The 15,542-nt window shown below is 34.0% G+C and overlaps 1 protein-coding gene across 1 annotated transcript in view; it reads left to right on the forward strand.

The window, feature by feature from the left end:
* Bmp5 (bone morphogenetic protein 5) overlaps nt 1-15,542 on the forward strand; it is a 114,152-nt gene that overhangs the window by 38,810 nt on the left and 59,800 nt on the right. The window contains exon 2 of the mRNA XM_047558378.1: nt 13,604-13,796. Within this exon, the coding sequence (XP_047414334.1) occupies nt 13,604-13,796 (193 nt within the window). The remainder of the gene's footprint in view (nt 1-13,603; nt 13,797-15,542) is intronic.

The raw sequence follows: 15,542 nt of genomic DNA on the forward strand, positions 1-15,542 counted from the left end.
CTTCAGGAAGCTACCAAGAAATGATTTTTGGGATTCAGATTCTTGATACCAGTCATCTATGTGTGGAAGTACCCTTATTATACTGAAAATCTCATAGTTGTGGTTGGATATTATATTCTAGGTTGAATACAGGCTAATTTTCCATCATGATTTTGAAGGCACTTGTCTTGTCTTCTAGATTGCAGTGCTGCTTTTGAGAAGTCTAAATCCATTTTGATGTCTGATTTCTATGTATGTAATTTGGAACTTTGCAGAGTTTTCTTACTGCTTCCAGTGTCTTCAATTTTCATGACACTCAGCTAAACACACAGCAGACATTTTGAATCTTGAAAATTTGTATTTCAGATCAGTAAATCAAAGTATTCCTCAACTCTTGTGGTAGCAGCACTATTTTTTGGGTTAATTCTGGACTTTATCTTTCTTTCTTTTAACCATCCTCACCTCTTTTCCACTTGAAAATTTCTTCAAGTCTATCTTTTACATTGAGTTTGATTCCTGTTTTACTTCCTAGACATGACTTAGCACCTAGTATTTCTTCTATGTTGCATTTTTTACTTGTTTCATGGATGCAACAGTTTCTCTTAGCACTCAAAAGATATAATGGGAATTTTATAATGGGTTACTTCAAATTCCACTTTTTAAAAGTTAAGCCATTCTAAAATTTGTATTTCAAGGTAGAAAATTTTCTCAGATAGCTATTAATCTTTGGTTGTCTGCTCTTATTTAATAGCCAGATATTAAAATGCTGATTAGAATCTCTTCATGCATGGGCAGAACTTGTCAGTGCCATTTGCTCTCTTAAGATATTTTTACTTTTGCATTCTATGGAGATTTAGTCTTTTCTGTGGAATGCTCAGATGTTAAGGAGAGGTCTCTCATTCTCTTACCCAAGAGACAAAAAGTTGGCTGTCAATGAGTGAGAGAAAGAAACTTGGGAACTCAGCATCCCGTATACATGTGTTTGCTATTCCTCTGTTGTCAGTATACTGTACTATCACCCTTTTAGCTATGCCTGGTGGTGCCAATCAAGAATCCTTTGTCTTTCCCTCTCTAGAAAACTTCCAAACTTCAGCTCACATAGGGCAGCACCTTTAGAAACACAGAATGTGGAGGGAAATCTGAGAATTCACCTGATTTGTAAACATTTAATGCTCAAACATTATTTCAACCCTACACTTCTATCTGTTCTTCACAGTCAGTTCTGAAGGTAGTAGTTTTCACCAATCTTGTCCATTTTGAGGAATACGGTTTAAATCAGGTTGGCATCCAGTTTTTCCTATTGCTGAGTTTGGGCCTTTATGTAACAGTATGTATGGGTTAGTTAGATGGATTACTACATTGTTACTGTGGATTATTAAAATTAAAAACAAGTCAAATTTTTAACAATGAAAGCATGAGAAAAGAACTTTCTAATAACTAATATAAAATTGAATTGGAGACTCAGGAAATTATTAAATTTGAATCTAAAATGAGATGCTTTGACATGGATCTCAAAACAGTTATTGTTCCTTCCAGGTGTGCATCTTATGAAACTTAGAGGGTTTGTAAATTCAGACTCAAAACCAGATACTGCTCAAAGATTCATAGCTGAATTTTGTTCTGAGTTTTGTGGTTGACCTTAAATCCCAAAACAAAGGAAAAGCCCAGGAGTGTGAAACCAGATCAACCAAAATCTGAGACTGTTCATATGAACAAACTGTGACCTGAGACCACTAAAGATCCCATAACTCTAATTATAGTGTGGTCTCGTTCAATAAAATGTAGGAATATTGTGTGATTTCTTTATTGATTCTGGCACTTGTATCTTTATTAAATGTACGCATGTTCCAAAGTAGGTCTCTAGTCACAGAAGACATCTCTTAATACAATATATTGATTCATATAACTCATAATTTTAATAATATATAATAAAGACTTGGTAAACAATTCATGTACTATGTATTCCAGTTTCTAGCTATAGACATAAAAACTGATCAAAAACTGGAGGATGGTGTTGGAAAAACTTAAGACATATAAAAGCAATCGTAGCATCCAAGGAAAAGCAAACAAGCAACCTCCCAAAACAACAACCATATTTTTTATGCCATTAAAATCTAATTTTTAAATTTTTTATCAGAGAAATTAATATGAAATTATATTAAGAATTCAGACAACCAGAATACATCTGTTTAAAAGCAGAAAATCCTATTTCTAGCCCCTATAATCAGTTTCCTAGAGGTAACCAGGGATACATGGTTCATCATTAAGATAATTTCTTCTGACTTTTTTATATGTGTATACAATGACATTTAGACATGTATATATAGCTTTGAACTTGCCATCTTCATGCTTCAGCTTCCAGAGCTGCTGGGATTACAGGCATGTGCCACTGCACTCAGCAAGTTATTCATTATATATATGTACATACTGAACTGGTACTGTGTATTAGAGATTGAAGAAGAGGCTGTGTACAGTAATGACCTAAGTAGAAGTGCTTCTATTTTTGAGCTTGGAATCTACTGGGGGAGAAGAAAGCTAATAATCACTTCTTGGACAAAAACATGGACCACCAGTGGCCATGCAGTGCTTGCCTAAACAGAATGGACAAATCAGCTCCTACTATAGAGGAGTGTATATGTGATATATTCCTATAGTTATATTTATCTTAGAAACCCACAGAAATCAAGTTATTGTGTCTCTATAAATTTTCTTTTTTTTTTGTTTGTCTTTAGTTATACATGGCAATAGAGTTCATTTTGATAAAATTATACATGATTGGAATATATCTTATTCTAATTAGGGCCCCAGTCTGTAGAGGTACATGATGGTGGGATTCACTGTGGTGTATTCATATGTGTACATAAGAAAGTTATGTCAGATTCTTTCTATAAACTTTATATGTCAATAAGCCTAATCATATTTCTCTGTGATTTCTTTCCACATACCAAACTTCACAGACACAACCCATTTGGAAAAAATAAATTTGTAGTTTGCTTTTGTTTCAAAATGACAGATTGAATCACAAATTGAACTTGAGTGAACTCTATAAAAGTTTTCAAACCAATTTAAACTTTAAAGCAGTTAATTTGAGAAAGACATTTATTTGTTTGTTCAGTTACAAAAAATCTCATATCCTATAAACTATGCACACTCTGTCTTAAACCCACTTCCTTTTTCCCCTGTAGAGAAGTTCTGAACCACTTTAATATGTCAACTTTTAAAAATTTTTCAAGGACTGTTTTCATTGAGTATAATAATTTTTTTTCTGAATAAAATGTTCCTAAAGTTCTACAAAATTAACATTGAATACACTGAAATTGTGCCATTACAACTTTGTTATATAAGTAAAAATATGCAAATCCTAACTATTGATAAAACTTAGGGTAAGAAGCTCCATTTTGATGGCATATGTAAAATGACATCTTGATTATCTCTAAATTGTAACCAAAGGAAGTGAGAATGGATTTCAGGGCAGGGATAGAGCTATTAGTGGGTAATAGACATTTGATGTCTGTCTTTTCACAGTAGCACAATAGCTAATCCTGTGACTCCTGACCTTTTAGTGTCTTGTAACCAACTATTGGCATTAATCTGCTGCTTATCTGTCACCCACCACATTTGATAGTCCCAGTCTCTGTTTTCAATTATCAGTCATTAGAGAAGGCATTGAGCAATTTCAGAAGAAATCTCACAAAACCTTTGACCTCTTTTTGTCAGATAACCACAAATACTCACTGTAGAGAAACTATCATTTCATTGATTTCAAGATATAAAGGAAAGTTCTTTGCTGAGTATGGATTTACTGTAACCTCTATCACCCTGAGGTGGTTAAAAAATGGACTGTTTTATTTTACAGATGGAGCAGAAGAATTCACAAGGTCATTAAGTGAAATCTGGTGAGATAAGAATGGCTGACCTCTAGCTGCCAGGCAATCTATAAAAAGAACAGGTTTTTCCACTAAAGAAAACATGAGAGCTAAATATTTACCAAAAGGTCATTATCAGAGAGTTGTGCCTCTATGTTGACTCTTAACAGGCAAATGTGAAAATTTCTCAGATATTTGTCCACAGTGGATTGAAATCCATTATTTATATTTAAAATATATCCATTCATCATTAAGGAGCCTTTTTAAAATTATAGAACATGAATTAATCAAATACCATTGTCTGTATTCATTCTGAACTAATTTTTGACATTTAATACTAATAGTTACCCATAAGAGATGAATGTTTGTTTTTAACTTCCAATTAATACTTTCTTATATGAAATACTCAGAATAAATCATTAGCAAAATATATTCTTCATATTAGGATGTGTTTAAAAATAGCTAAGTGAATTTAAGTCTCCTGTAGAAAGAAGTGTGTCAGAACTAGCGAATTTTTTGACTGATGTTTCTGGCGAGTACACGGATATTGAAATATGTGTTACTGTGATCCAGCTTGTAGACATGAAATATCTAAACAAGATATCAAATAAATTTATCTATCAAATTTGTAAGATATCTACAGACTTAAAAAAAACTCTACAACAAAATTAAAAAAAAATTCACCATACCATTAGTTTAACCTGTATTATAGATAAAAAATTAACATTCTGATGATCAAAATATTTTTGTTTTTCTTTTGTGGTAATGAGGATCGAATCCAGTGCCTCACACATGCTAGGTAAGTGCTCTACCACTGAGATAAATGCCCAGCCCTTTTTATTTTTATTTTTGAGACAGAGTCTCACTAAGTTTTCCAGGCTGGCCTCAAACTTGGAAACTTCCTGCCTTAGTCCCCCTGAGTAGCTGGGATTATTGGCATGTACTACTGTGCCCAGCAAATTCTTTGATTTTTATGTGAGTTAGCAATCCTCCATTATTAAACCTGTATTGATAATTTACTATTTGAGATAAAATAGGTGGAGATAAAATGCAAAACAGAAAATATGGATACCTCTTTGAAGTATATTACTCACATGGTAAATAAAAGGTGACTGAATAATTACAATGCAAGTAGAAAGTGATAAAAGGAGCTATCATGACAACTGCTTCTTTTTGAGGACTTGCTATTTTCCAGGCACTATGGTACAATCTCTCTCTCTCTCTCCTCTCCTTTCTCTTTCTCTCTCTCTGTCTACCTCCATCTCTGTCTTTTCCTCTCACTCCATATAAGAAGTATCATTTAATCTTTACAGCAACACTGTGAAGAAGGCCCATTCTTCTTTTTTATCTTGAGCTCTTAAGTCTTTTCTTCTTACATCTCCTTAACTATTAGACATCATCTCAGAGCATGGAATGAATAACTTATTTCAGGATAGAATAATGTAGTGACAAAGCTGTTTTAGGATAATCAAGGTGAGTGCATAAGAAGTGAAAGGAGGGTAGCACCTGACAGTCAGGAGATGCCTGGACTTATCCCCTATGTCTTATAGTTACTAGACAGGATGGCATCCTCAGTTAGTCTATTAAATGCAATCAATATCACAGAACAACCACACTGGACAAGAGCTTTTTGTTACCATGAGGGAGGAATACAAAAATAAGACCACTTCATAATATCTGAGCAATGTTCTTAAAAACAAGAACATTGTTCAAATTTCAATAATGATCCCTCTCCTTCCTGAATAATTTTACTGACTATTGCTTCTCTACCAATTACAGCTTTATCCTACCTCCCTTATTTTCACATTCTAGAAAAATTCAATACCAAATGATAAAATTGCCTCTTCTTCCTGATAGCATACAATCTTAAGCAAAACTCTGCCTCTTATAGCCTTCTCCCTCTCAAGATAATCCCAAATGAACCTTTTCTAATACTCTTGCACTGAAATTCCCTGTGGTAACTGTCTCATGACATGTGTTAGTCAAATTTTCATTGCAGTGACATAATAAGTGATATAAACAACTTAGAAGGAGGAAAGATTTATTTTGTTTCATGGTTTCCTAAGTTTCAGTCTATTACCAGCTGGTTCCATTGCCTTGGACCTACAGTGAGGCAGATTTATGGTAGAAGGGCATGATGGAGAAAAGTTCCTCAGTCATGACAGCAGGGAAGTAGAGAGAGCAGGAGAGGAAGAGGCCAGGGACAAGCACAGTCTCCTAGGACACACCTCTAAGAACTTTCTCTTTTCAACTAGGTTCCACCTCCTATAGTTTCTACCATCTCCTTATAATGCCACTTAGATAAGAGTTCCTCAGTGATCAATCCATTGATGAGGTCAGAGTCATCATGATATAATCACTCCCCAAAATCTCCACCTTTGAATGTAGCTGCATTGGGTAACAAAGTCTCCAGCATATGAGTCTTTGGGATATGCTTCCTATGCAAACTATAACAACATATACTGAAACAAATAAAGAAACCCAACTTTATTCACCTTAGGGATATTCCCAGTTCTCTATTTTCTCCAGGGCATTGACATAAGGAGGTGAGAGAAGCTAAATATGAAAGAAGAGAAAAGAGAAGGATGGGCATGGGTGATTGGGATCAACATTGATCTTGGGATGGTAGAGAAAAACTTTTGTGTTGAGGCAGAAATAGCAGACATTACTAGTTGAAACTATGGAATAAACAACTTTAAATTAGGAGTTATAAAATCTACAAGCTATTCATTGCTTTTTAGTTATCTGTGATTTTGAAGAATTATTGGTTTTTTTTATCGGCATCTTGCAGGAAATAATTTTAGGAAAGACTTTATCTTGTTAGATTAAATAAAGGAGAATAAAAGAACATTTGGAATATATTGATTTCATTATATCAACCATAGATGTTTATGATTAATTTAATTGTTGCATATATTAATTTTCATACTAGTTCTTGATATGGTTAGCTATTATCACTATAGTACCCTAAATAACCACTGAACTGAGAAGGGATCAGGGCTGGGTAAGTCCAATGTAAGGAAGGAAAGAATAGCAATGAACCATCTTCATTCCAATTCCAAAGATTTATTTATACAAGACTCAATTCTTTGTGTTCTTAAATTGTTTATATTTTTAAAAGCAAATTAACATAAACATTGAACCATTAAAATTTCTTAAATTTCAAAATATGTGGATTTTATTTTAAAGTGACTTTGGACATCATTTTTTTTTAGATAAGAGTATTTAAATTATTTAACCATGTCATGTTTTGTTTTTAGATTTTCCTTCTTTATAAAATTGCATTAATGGAGCATGTATGAATAAGAGTATTTCAACTGCTGAAAATTTGAATGCCAATTGAAATTGTTCTTTGAAACAAAACATTCAGGGGTCAATTTGCTTTTGTTCAGGTCACACACTACTGTTGTTAAAAGGCTCTCAGGACTTCTGGAATTTGCAGTTTACCATACTCTCTGGAATGGTTATCCTTCGTACAAAACATGTACATATGCATTCACTGACCAATAAATAGATCTTTATAGGGCCAAGTTTATGTTTCTCAGTGGACTAGTCAGTGAAGGATGTCTTGCAAAGTGATACATCTTGGTAGTCACGTGATAGCCTTTCTCTTTTTTTCCCCTTTTCTTTTAAAATGCAACACAGATAAGTAATAATTCTAGGAGTAATCTCTTAATGATTTTTTGCACTCAGCAGCAAACAACAATCTGTATTCTTTCAACAGCTGGCTAGGCTCCTGGGAGAATGCTATCTTTGCCGGCAGCTACTGATTCTAAGTTACAGCTCTTGTGTGGGAGATTAAGACAGATTGCCCATGAATGCATCTTTTTAAAACTGCACATAAATCCTAAGTAGATAAAATTGTAATCTTTTAATTAATTCTAGTCTTCAGATACTGTAGACAGGAAAATATTTAGCAGAGGACATTTCTATTCAATTTCTATTAGTTACAAAGTCATTCAGAGAGGTATCTGTTTGGAGAAACAAAGACTTTAAATCAGTCATTAAATTCTGTTATATCTCAACAATAAAAGGTTTCAGTGTATGTCTTAGAAGTTTAATCTTTGCAGAATAATGGCTATTTAGAGCATTTATGATGTAGTTTGGTACTTACAGAGAGGCAATTCTGTTTCCTTTCACTATCAGCCCATTAATCATGGAATGTGAATTTTCTCTCTCTCTCCCTCTTTTTTTTTCTTTTCTTTTCTTTTTTTTTTTTTTTTTTTTTTTTGGTACTACTGGGGATTGAACCTAGGGACTTGTGCAGTGCATGTTAGACAAATGCTCTACCACTGAACCACATCCCCAGCCTTTTTTTTTTTTTTTTTTTAATTTAGTTGAAGGCAGGGTCTCATTAAGTTGCCTAGGCTGACTTTGAACTTGCCATCCTCCTGTCTCAGCCTCCTGAGTAGCTGGGAAAACAGGCATGCAGCACCATGCCTGGCTGAATTTGAATCTTTTGATTCACAATTTTACCCCTTACTTTCTTTGAATTATCACTTTAACATCAAAGCATAGTAACAATTTATTTCTCTTTTTCTGCCAGTGTAGTTCAGTTTTATGTTGCTTTAGATAGCTGTGGTTTCACAGAGATGGAAGTCTGGGATATACATAAAACCTTAGAAGCAGAAGAAAGTGTATTCACCACCACCTTGATGATGATGATGATAATTTAGGTAGTAAAATATTTAAATTTTGCTGATCTTTTGATAGATTGTTTTCTGTAAGTTTGCATGTTGTAAAATAGTTGCACGCATATAAATATATATATGTATATATATATATATATTTTTTTTTTAGAGAGAGTACCATTTGTAACCATCAGTTGCTAAAATGTGGGCTTATCCACATGACTTCATCTAAGAAAATAAAGTATATCATTTTAAGCTATATATATATTTGATATGAAAATTTAGACATATGCTCTTTTTAGATATAGGGTCGATGGGTGAATTGATTGATACAGTGTATGTTTTAAATGTAGCTATACTTGTTCCTAAAGTCTCTTTCTTGCTTCGCATGGGAGAAATAATGTCAATGGTCTGGGTAAAGAAGTAGTCTCTTTTAGAGAAGTAGTAGGTCCCTGTGAGTCTTCACACTGTGTCCAACCCCTTGGGTAAGTCTGAATCTGAATGAATAAACCCTCCTGCTTTTGTTGGTTGATTGGTTTTGTTTTATTTGTTTGTTTTTGATCAGTAAGTAAGAGACTCTTCCAGCTCCAAACAGGACTAAGGTTTTTATGGAGCCTCAGAATAAAACACATTTGATTTGCTAAAATGCAAGATGGTGTGTTGAAGAATAAAGAGAGTTCATAAAGAGTAGTATTCCCTATTGTAGAAATATCTTAGGGGCCAACATTTTTTGGATAGAAGAGAACAAAAGCACTAAAAAAATTGAATAACTTTCCCAAGAAACAATTAGATTAAAAAACAACCAAGAAAACTACATCCAGAAAAACACTTAGAGTTGTGTTGATGAGTACTTGGGAATTGAAAATCTTGACCCTGGGATGAAGTCTTTAACCTTCCAATTATAAGTTTTGGGCTCTTGGGCAAGTTATAAATCTGATGGACATAACTAGGGCTGTGAGAGTTAAATGAGACATGTGTCATACAAACAATACTAAATACATTACTGTACCTCCAGCCAGAGGGGGAATGCAGCCAGATCACACTGGAAAGAAAGAGCACTGGAGTTTTTGTCCGTTCATGTGATCTTTCATTTAACTAACAACTGTCAGTTGCTTTCTCTGGATTAGGTATTGTGTTTGTTAGATTCTAATTACACATTGGCGAACTCCTTGTTTTCTAGCCTCCTCTTTACTTTCTTGTGTACTCCTGAATGACATTGCTTTAAATATATGAACAATGAACTAGTCTCTAAGTGCAGAAGAGTAGGCTGTCACTACATAGGTGGTATGAGCATTTAACAAGGATTTATAATGAGCTTTAGGAGACAGACATCTGTTATTGCCTAGCTGTCATCACCCAATTTCTTATTTTTAAGTCAAGGATATTAATATTTGCCACCTCCCTAGCATTACTATTTGAGGTAACTGAGATTACCCTGTTGAATATTTGTGGGCATCATTAGGAGTGCAAGGCTATATAAATACAAGTCTTCTTCCATTACTCACTCCAACATGTCCCATGGAATTTATTGTTGCAATTATGATTCAAAGCAATAGGATATAGGACTCAGAATCACTAGACAAATCTGCAATGCCACTTTATTCTGTGTGGTATATTTAATAGAAAATTTTATTAAACTCTTTGAAAATTTGTCCCCTTAAGGGTTTAGGTTAAATAGCCTGGATTAGAAAACTGAAATTTTATAATAACAGCTGAAATTCTAGCTTTCCACTTTATTACACTCACATCTCACAAGGGATCCAGAACAGTAGATGACTTTACATCATATGAATTCAATACTCATCTGCATCATGCAGGTGCACACTTTAGATGGGATCCTAAGAAATTAATGTCCCAACCCTTATTTCTAGGGCTGATATTTTTTGGTTTAAATTTCAAATATGGAATTTATTATAATGAGAAAATTGAATAATTATTGTTATCACTTAGACTATTAAATACTGTCTTTCTCAGTGGAGAAAATATAATAATGCTTGGTCGGGCATATATTGCGATGATGTATAAAACTCCTTAAGTGGGGTCAGGGACAGCACAACTAAGCAAACACATGGACATTTCTACAACAAAGCAATAAAGATTTAAATAAACTAGGATAGACAGAAACTTAAAATCACTTTGCATCTGCTAACTTCCAGTCCAATCTATCAAATGAGATTAGAGCCAACTTTGGTTTTTTAGAATTTTTTTGAATATTAGACTTGGGAAGGCAAGGCTTTAGATCTGTATTTAAAAATGGGATAAAGTAACATACAAGTAGTAGCAGCACATCCTGGCATTTAAGAGTCATAGGCCAAATGCTCAGGTTCAAATCCTTCTGTGAGGCATTTATTCCCTAATATTCTTTACTTAATTTTCAAAATAAGCATAAAAATAGAACCTATCTTGAAGGCTGTTATGTAGTACAATGTTAATAGTAATAAAATGATAAAATCCTTAGAGTAATATCTGGCATGCAACTGCTACTTAAATACTGTGATATATTGTTACCTGCTTAACTGTAGGATTACAAAGTAAGAAGAGAGTGAGTTAAATTTAGTTTTCTGAAGACAAAATTTGTGACTAGTTTCAATATTAATATATGCACACTTTGGTATTAGATATCCAATTAGTAGTTATTTTCTATACTTAAACTTTCCCTTTCTTGTGTCTTAGGCAGGAAAATGGAGAAAAGGAAGATGAAGTGCGCATAGAAGTCTGCACTATTGTTAGCAGAAATTTAGAAAGAAAACATGTAAATTATGGAACAAAATTACATGCTAAAACAAAAAAAAATTAAAGAAAGTGAAAGGAAAAGGGAATTTCGTCAAAACAGAGGAGAGATCAGTAGACTAGAGCAAGGGGAATTGAGGAGGAAGAAAAAGGAACAACTGGAAAAGGGAAGAATGGGGGAATGAATCTGACCAAACTTGTAGCTGTGCAAGCAAGGATATGGCAAGTGGGTCCCAGCATAGTGTGTACACACAGGACGCTAATTTAAAAAGGAGAAGAAGAAAAGAAACTAAACTGTAAATAGATGGAAGAGTGGAGGGAGGGCGCAGGTAGGGGGAAGTTCTGGGGACTGAATTGAGCTGGTTGAATTGATTGTGTTTAATGCATTTGTGCTACGTCAGTGTGTGTCCTGGTGCTGTGTATAACTAAAAAGAATGTATTTGAAAAATGCAGTTTTCATCCTTATTTAGGGAAAAATTGATGAATGATCCCTCTGGAAATGGACCTCTTTAGGAATAAGATAATGATATTATTTTAAGAAAAGAAAATTTCTTGACTCCTGTGAGGTGGTGTTAGGGTGAGTCTGAGAGACCAAGAGCAGCACCCCTGCCAAGCTCCACAGGACAGACATGCTTCCAGATGTGACTTCCTTTTCTGTGTAGTTTACATGTCTGAGGTGTAGGTAGAGATGAGCTCCTGTTCTCCTGAACCAGGACCTACTTCTCTGGAGAAAATAAATCAGAGGTTTTGTGGAGGATGAAGGCAAAGACTTGTGTGTTCCCTCATCCTGAACTTTCCCTCAGTCGCTGATCTGTCTGTCTCCTGGAGTGTTCCTGGAGTGTTCATAATCTTCTCTCTTTCTTAGTTAATTCTTCCTCTTAGACTCCCAAGTCTCATGTATTTATGACAGTGTTGACATAATTTCAATTGATATTCTAAAGATATCTTTATCTTAAATTTTTTGAAGTTTTGAATCCATTAGTACCACTTGCAACACAATTTTAGCCATAAAATATGTCATTGGAAAAAAGTTTTAATTGCTCTAAGCTATAAATTATACAATACCTTGAACATAGGGCCTTGAAAGGACTTTTTGTAACACTGCCCTATAGAATCTGAGATACTTGAGATTTTGAGAAATTTACCAATAGGTGAAATTAAGCTCCATCAGATGATAATCTATTTCATGAATGAATACTTTGTATGGGTAGCTCATTAAGAAAGTCTCTGGTTGAAACTAAATGTAGACTATATCAGGCAATACACTCTCTAATCAAATGACTTAATGCATGTAACATTTACCACCCTAAATCCTTCATCATTTCTTTAAATTCTCAAGAGAAATATTCCTTTGACTTTATTTGTTAGGAAGGTTGCTAGGTTCCTAGGACCCTAGGAAGCTAGGTTCCCCTCTCAATTCCGAGTAAGAAGAGACAGAAGTCTTTGGAAGACTTTATGCTGTATCAGAGAAAGAATTTATTAAAGTGCCAGAAGAAGAAGAAAAAGAAGGAGGAAGGAGGGAGGAGAGAGAAGAAGAAGATTCCATTTGCTGAAGGAGAGAGACTCTTCTGGAGGAGACGTTCTAGAAATAATCTTTCTTTTGGGTATGAAATTACAGCTGGGCAGGAATAAACAGCTGGGTTGGCACACAGAGAATGACTAGATAATAAAGATGTCCTGTTTATCTAAAAACGCTACAAGAAAGGACTTTCAATGTTTTCACCATAAAGAAATGATAAATATCTGAAGAAATATGTTTAACTTGATATAAACCAATTACACAAAGTATACATGTATAAAACATCATATGGTACCTCTTTAATATGTATAGTATTTGTTTTTTGGTATCAGTTAAAAATAAATTAAATTTAAATTTAAATACAGTATTTCCTGTAAAGAATAATTAGTTGCATTTACTCGATCTGTAAAATGCCACTAACACAGTCCTTTGTGCCTCCAGTTCCTTAACCCTACTTCCCATTTTCCCCTCTGTGCTAAATTCAACACTGATTTACTTGGAACTCTGGAGGTTTCTATGACATCCTTCTAATTCCTGAATGAAACCTTCTGTGTTCTGGTACTTGAAACATACTGGTAATCACTTTACCACCTTCATTTTAAAAAACATTTTGGATAGCCTTTCCATTTAGGATCCTGGAATTTGTATAAAACCACAGAGGTTACACTGCTTTTGAACTAAAGGCTGTTGGTTTGTGGAATTTCCTTTAACTGGAAACACATACGAGTCTGTGGTTTTAGTGTTTTCTCAGTTTTATACTATCCTGCTTGTTTGTTTTCATTTTCAGAGGTAGAGAATTTCCATATTTTATAAAGGGCTAACTTTTTCTCTTTTTACTCTCTTTTTTTCTTTCTTTCTTTCTTTTTTTTTTGGTACAGTTGAAAGAGACAAGGATTTTTCTCACCAGCGAAGGCATTACAAAGAATTTCGGTTCGACCTTACTCAAATTCCTCATGGAGAAGCAGTGACAGCAGCTGAATTCAGAATATACAAGGATAAGAGCAACATTCGATTTGAAAATGAAACAATTAAGATCAGTATATATCAAATCATCAAGGAATACACAAATAGGTAATAACTTTATATCTAATTTGTTTTTTCTGCAAACAAATGTTAAATTCCAGTTAAAAGTTGTTGATAACCTATGTGATCTGTGAAATCATGTCTTCTTTGGGGGTAATGACACTTAGAACTAGGTAAAGAAGCATTGAAAAGTAATAGTTATTGATCTGAAACATTCCTTCCTATCTGTGTACTAGATGGTCTCAGGCTTCCCATTGGACTTTCTAGGTCTTCTCATGCTGAAATTTGTTCTTCACCCAGGAAATTACCAGTTCATTCTGCACACATGAAATTTTTAATTAGGATGATTTCAATCATTCCGTATTCTATAAGTCAGGGGAGAGCTGCTTTACTTTTTTACTGGTACAAGAATAAATCTTATGTGTCTTCTTATGTGTATTTTGAGGTAAAATGGTTCTTTAGCAACAGGTCCTGACAGTTAACCTTTATGTATTCTGTCTAAAGATCCTTCAATGAGAACTGTACTAAAATGAGTGGATAGTCAAAAAACAAAGTATATGAAAATCTCAGTGATAATTACTACAAATAAACCATCAAATATAAGAGCTGAAAAGGGATGTTAGAGATGTTCTCTGACCTTTAAACTGGTGTAGAAATCACTCGAATAGCACCTTTTACAAATAATTAGTTACCTTTGTTACATATGTATGTCACCTATGCACATATATGTGTTGCACACACACAAACCTTAAATTCCAATTAAAATCTTATATCCAGGTGATACCTGTTTCCCAGTAACTTCTATGCATCAGATCTAGATCGTTCTTTCAGTGAAATACTGTGCCTTTCTTTGATAAGACACATATGTACAAACAATTCTTCTGTCCCCTCTGAAGCCAACTTCTGTCCTTGCTGACTATTTCTAATTCCTGACGTTTAATATTTTTGGTCTTCCAGTATGCCAGTTTCCCAGTGGGTGTTCTATGGAATACTAGTTCCTCATAATATTCAGTGAAGATAAAAAGCTTCTGAGGTCAAATTCATTTGAAAAACCTACCTGTTAGATCATTCTCTAGAAGGCTTATATTGCAAATCAGAATATTAAGGTCTTAGAAAGACTTTGTGGTAAAGACAAAATACCTGTTAATTTTGTTTTAGCTAATTTTCCTCAAAATTATTTGTCTACAAACTTTCGTGGTGTAGGGTACTCCTGGTGTGTGGTGCTGGGTATTGAACCCAGGGCACTCTACCACTGAGATACATCCCCAACCTTTTTTATTTTTTATTTTGAGAGAGGGTATTGCTGAGTTGCCCAGACTGGCCTCAAAGTTGCCATCCTCCTGAGTCACTAGGAATACAGGCATGTGCTACCACACCCAGCTAGTATATAGTACTTCTTAATATCCTGTGGAACACTGGCTAAGCAGTACACATTTTAATATTCACTACTTTATATGCATTGTTATTGTTTTAGAGCAGTAATTTCAAGGCATATAGACCTGTATTCCCATAGAATTTTTATCACTGACTAGTTATTTGTTTGTGGGTAAATAAAGTTTTTAAAAAGAAATCTCAGTTCAGTGGTTGCATTTATAAGATGAGGATACTAATACTGTTTCCTAGTAGACAGAGCCTGGCCTACATAGTGAATACGGTAATATGTTCTTTATATTAAATAATAGTAGTGTTTTTTGAAATAAAGTGTCATTAGTTGAAAGAAATACTCCAAAATATTATTTAATAATATTCCTATAATTAGCAAATTGTTTTATTTCTAATTCTATTTCATGGATT

This window comes from Sciurus carolinensis, chromosome 7, assembly GCF_902686445.1.
Source record: "Sciurus carolinensis chromosome 7, mSciCar1.2, whole genome shotgun sequence".
Lineage (NCBI taxonomy): Eukaryota > Metazoa > Chordata > Mammalia > Rodentia > Sciuridae > Sciurus > Sciurus carolinensis.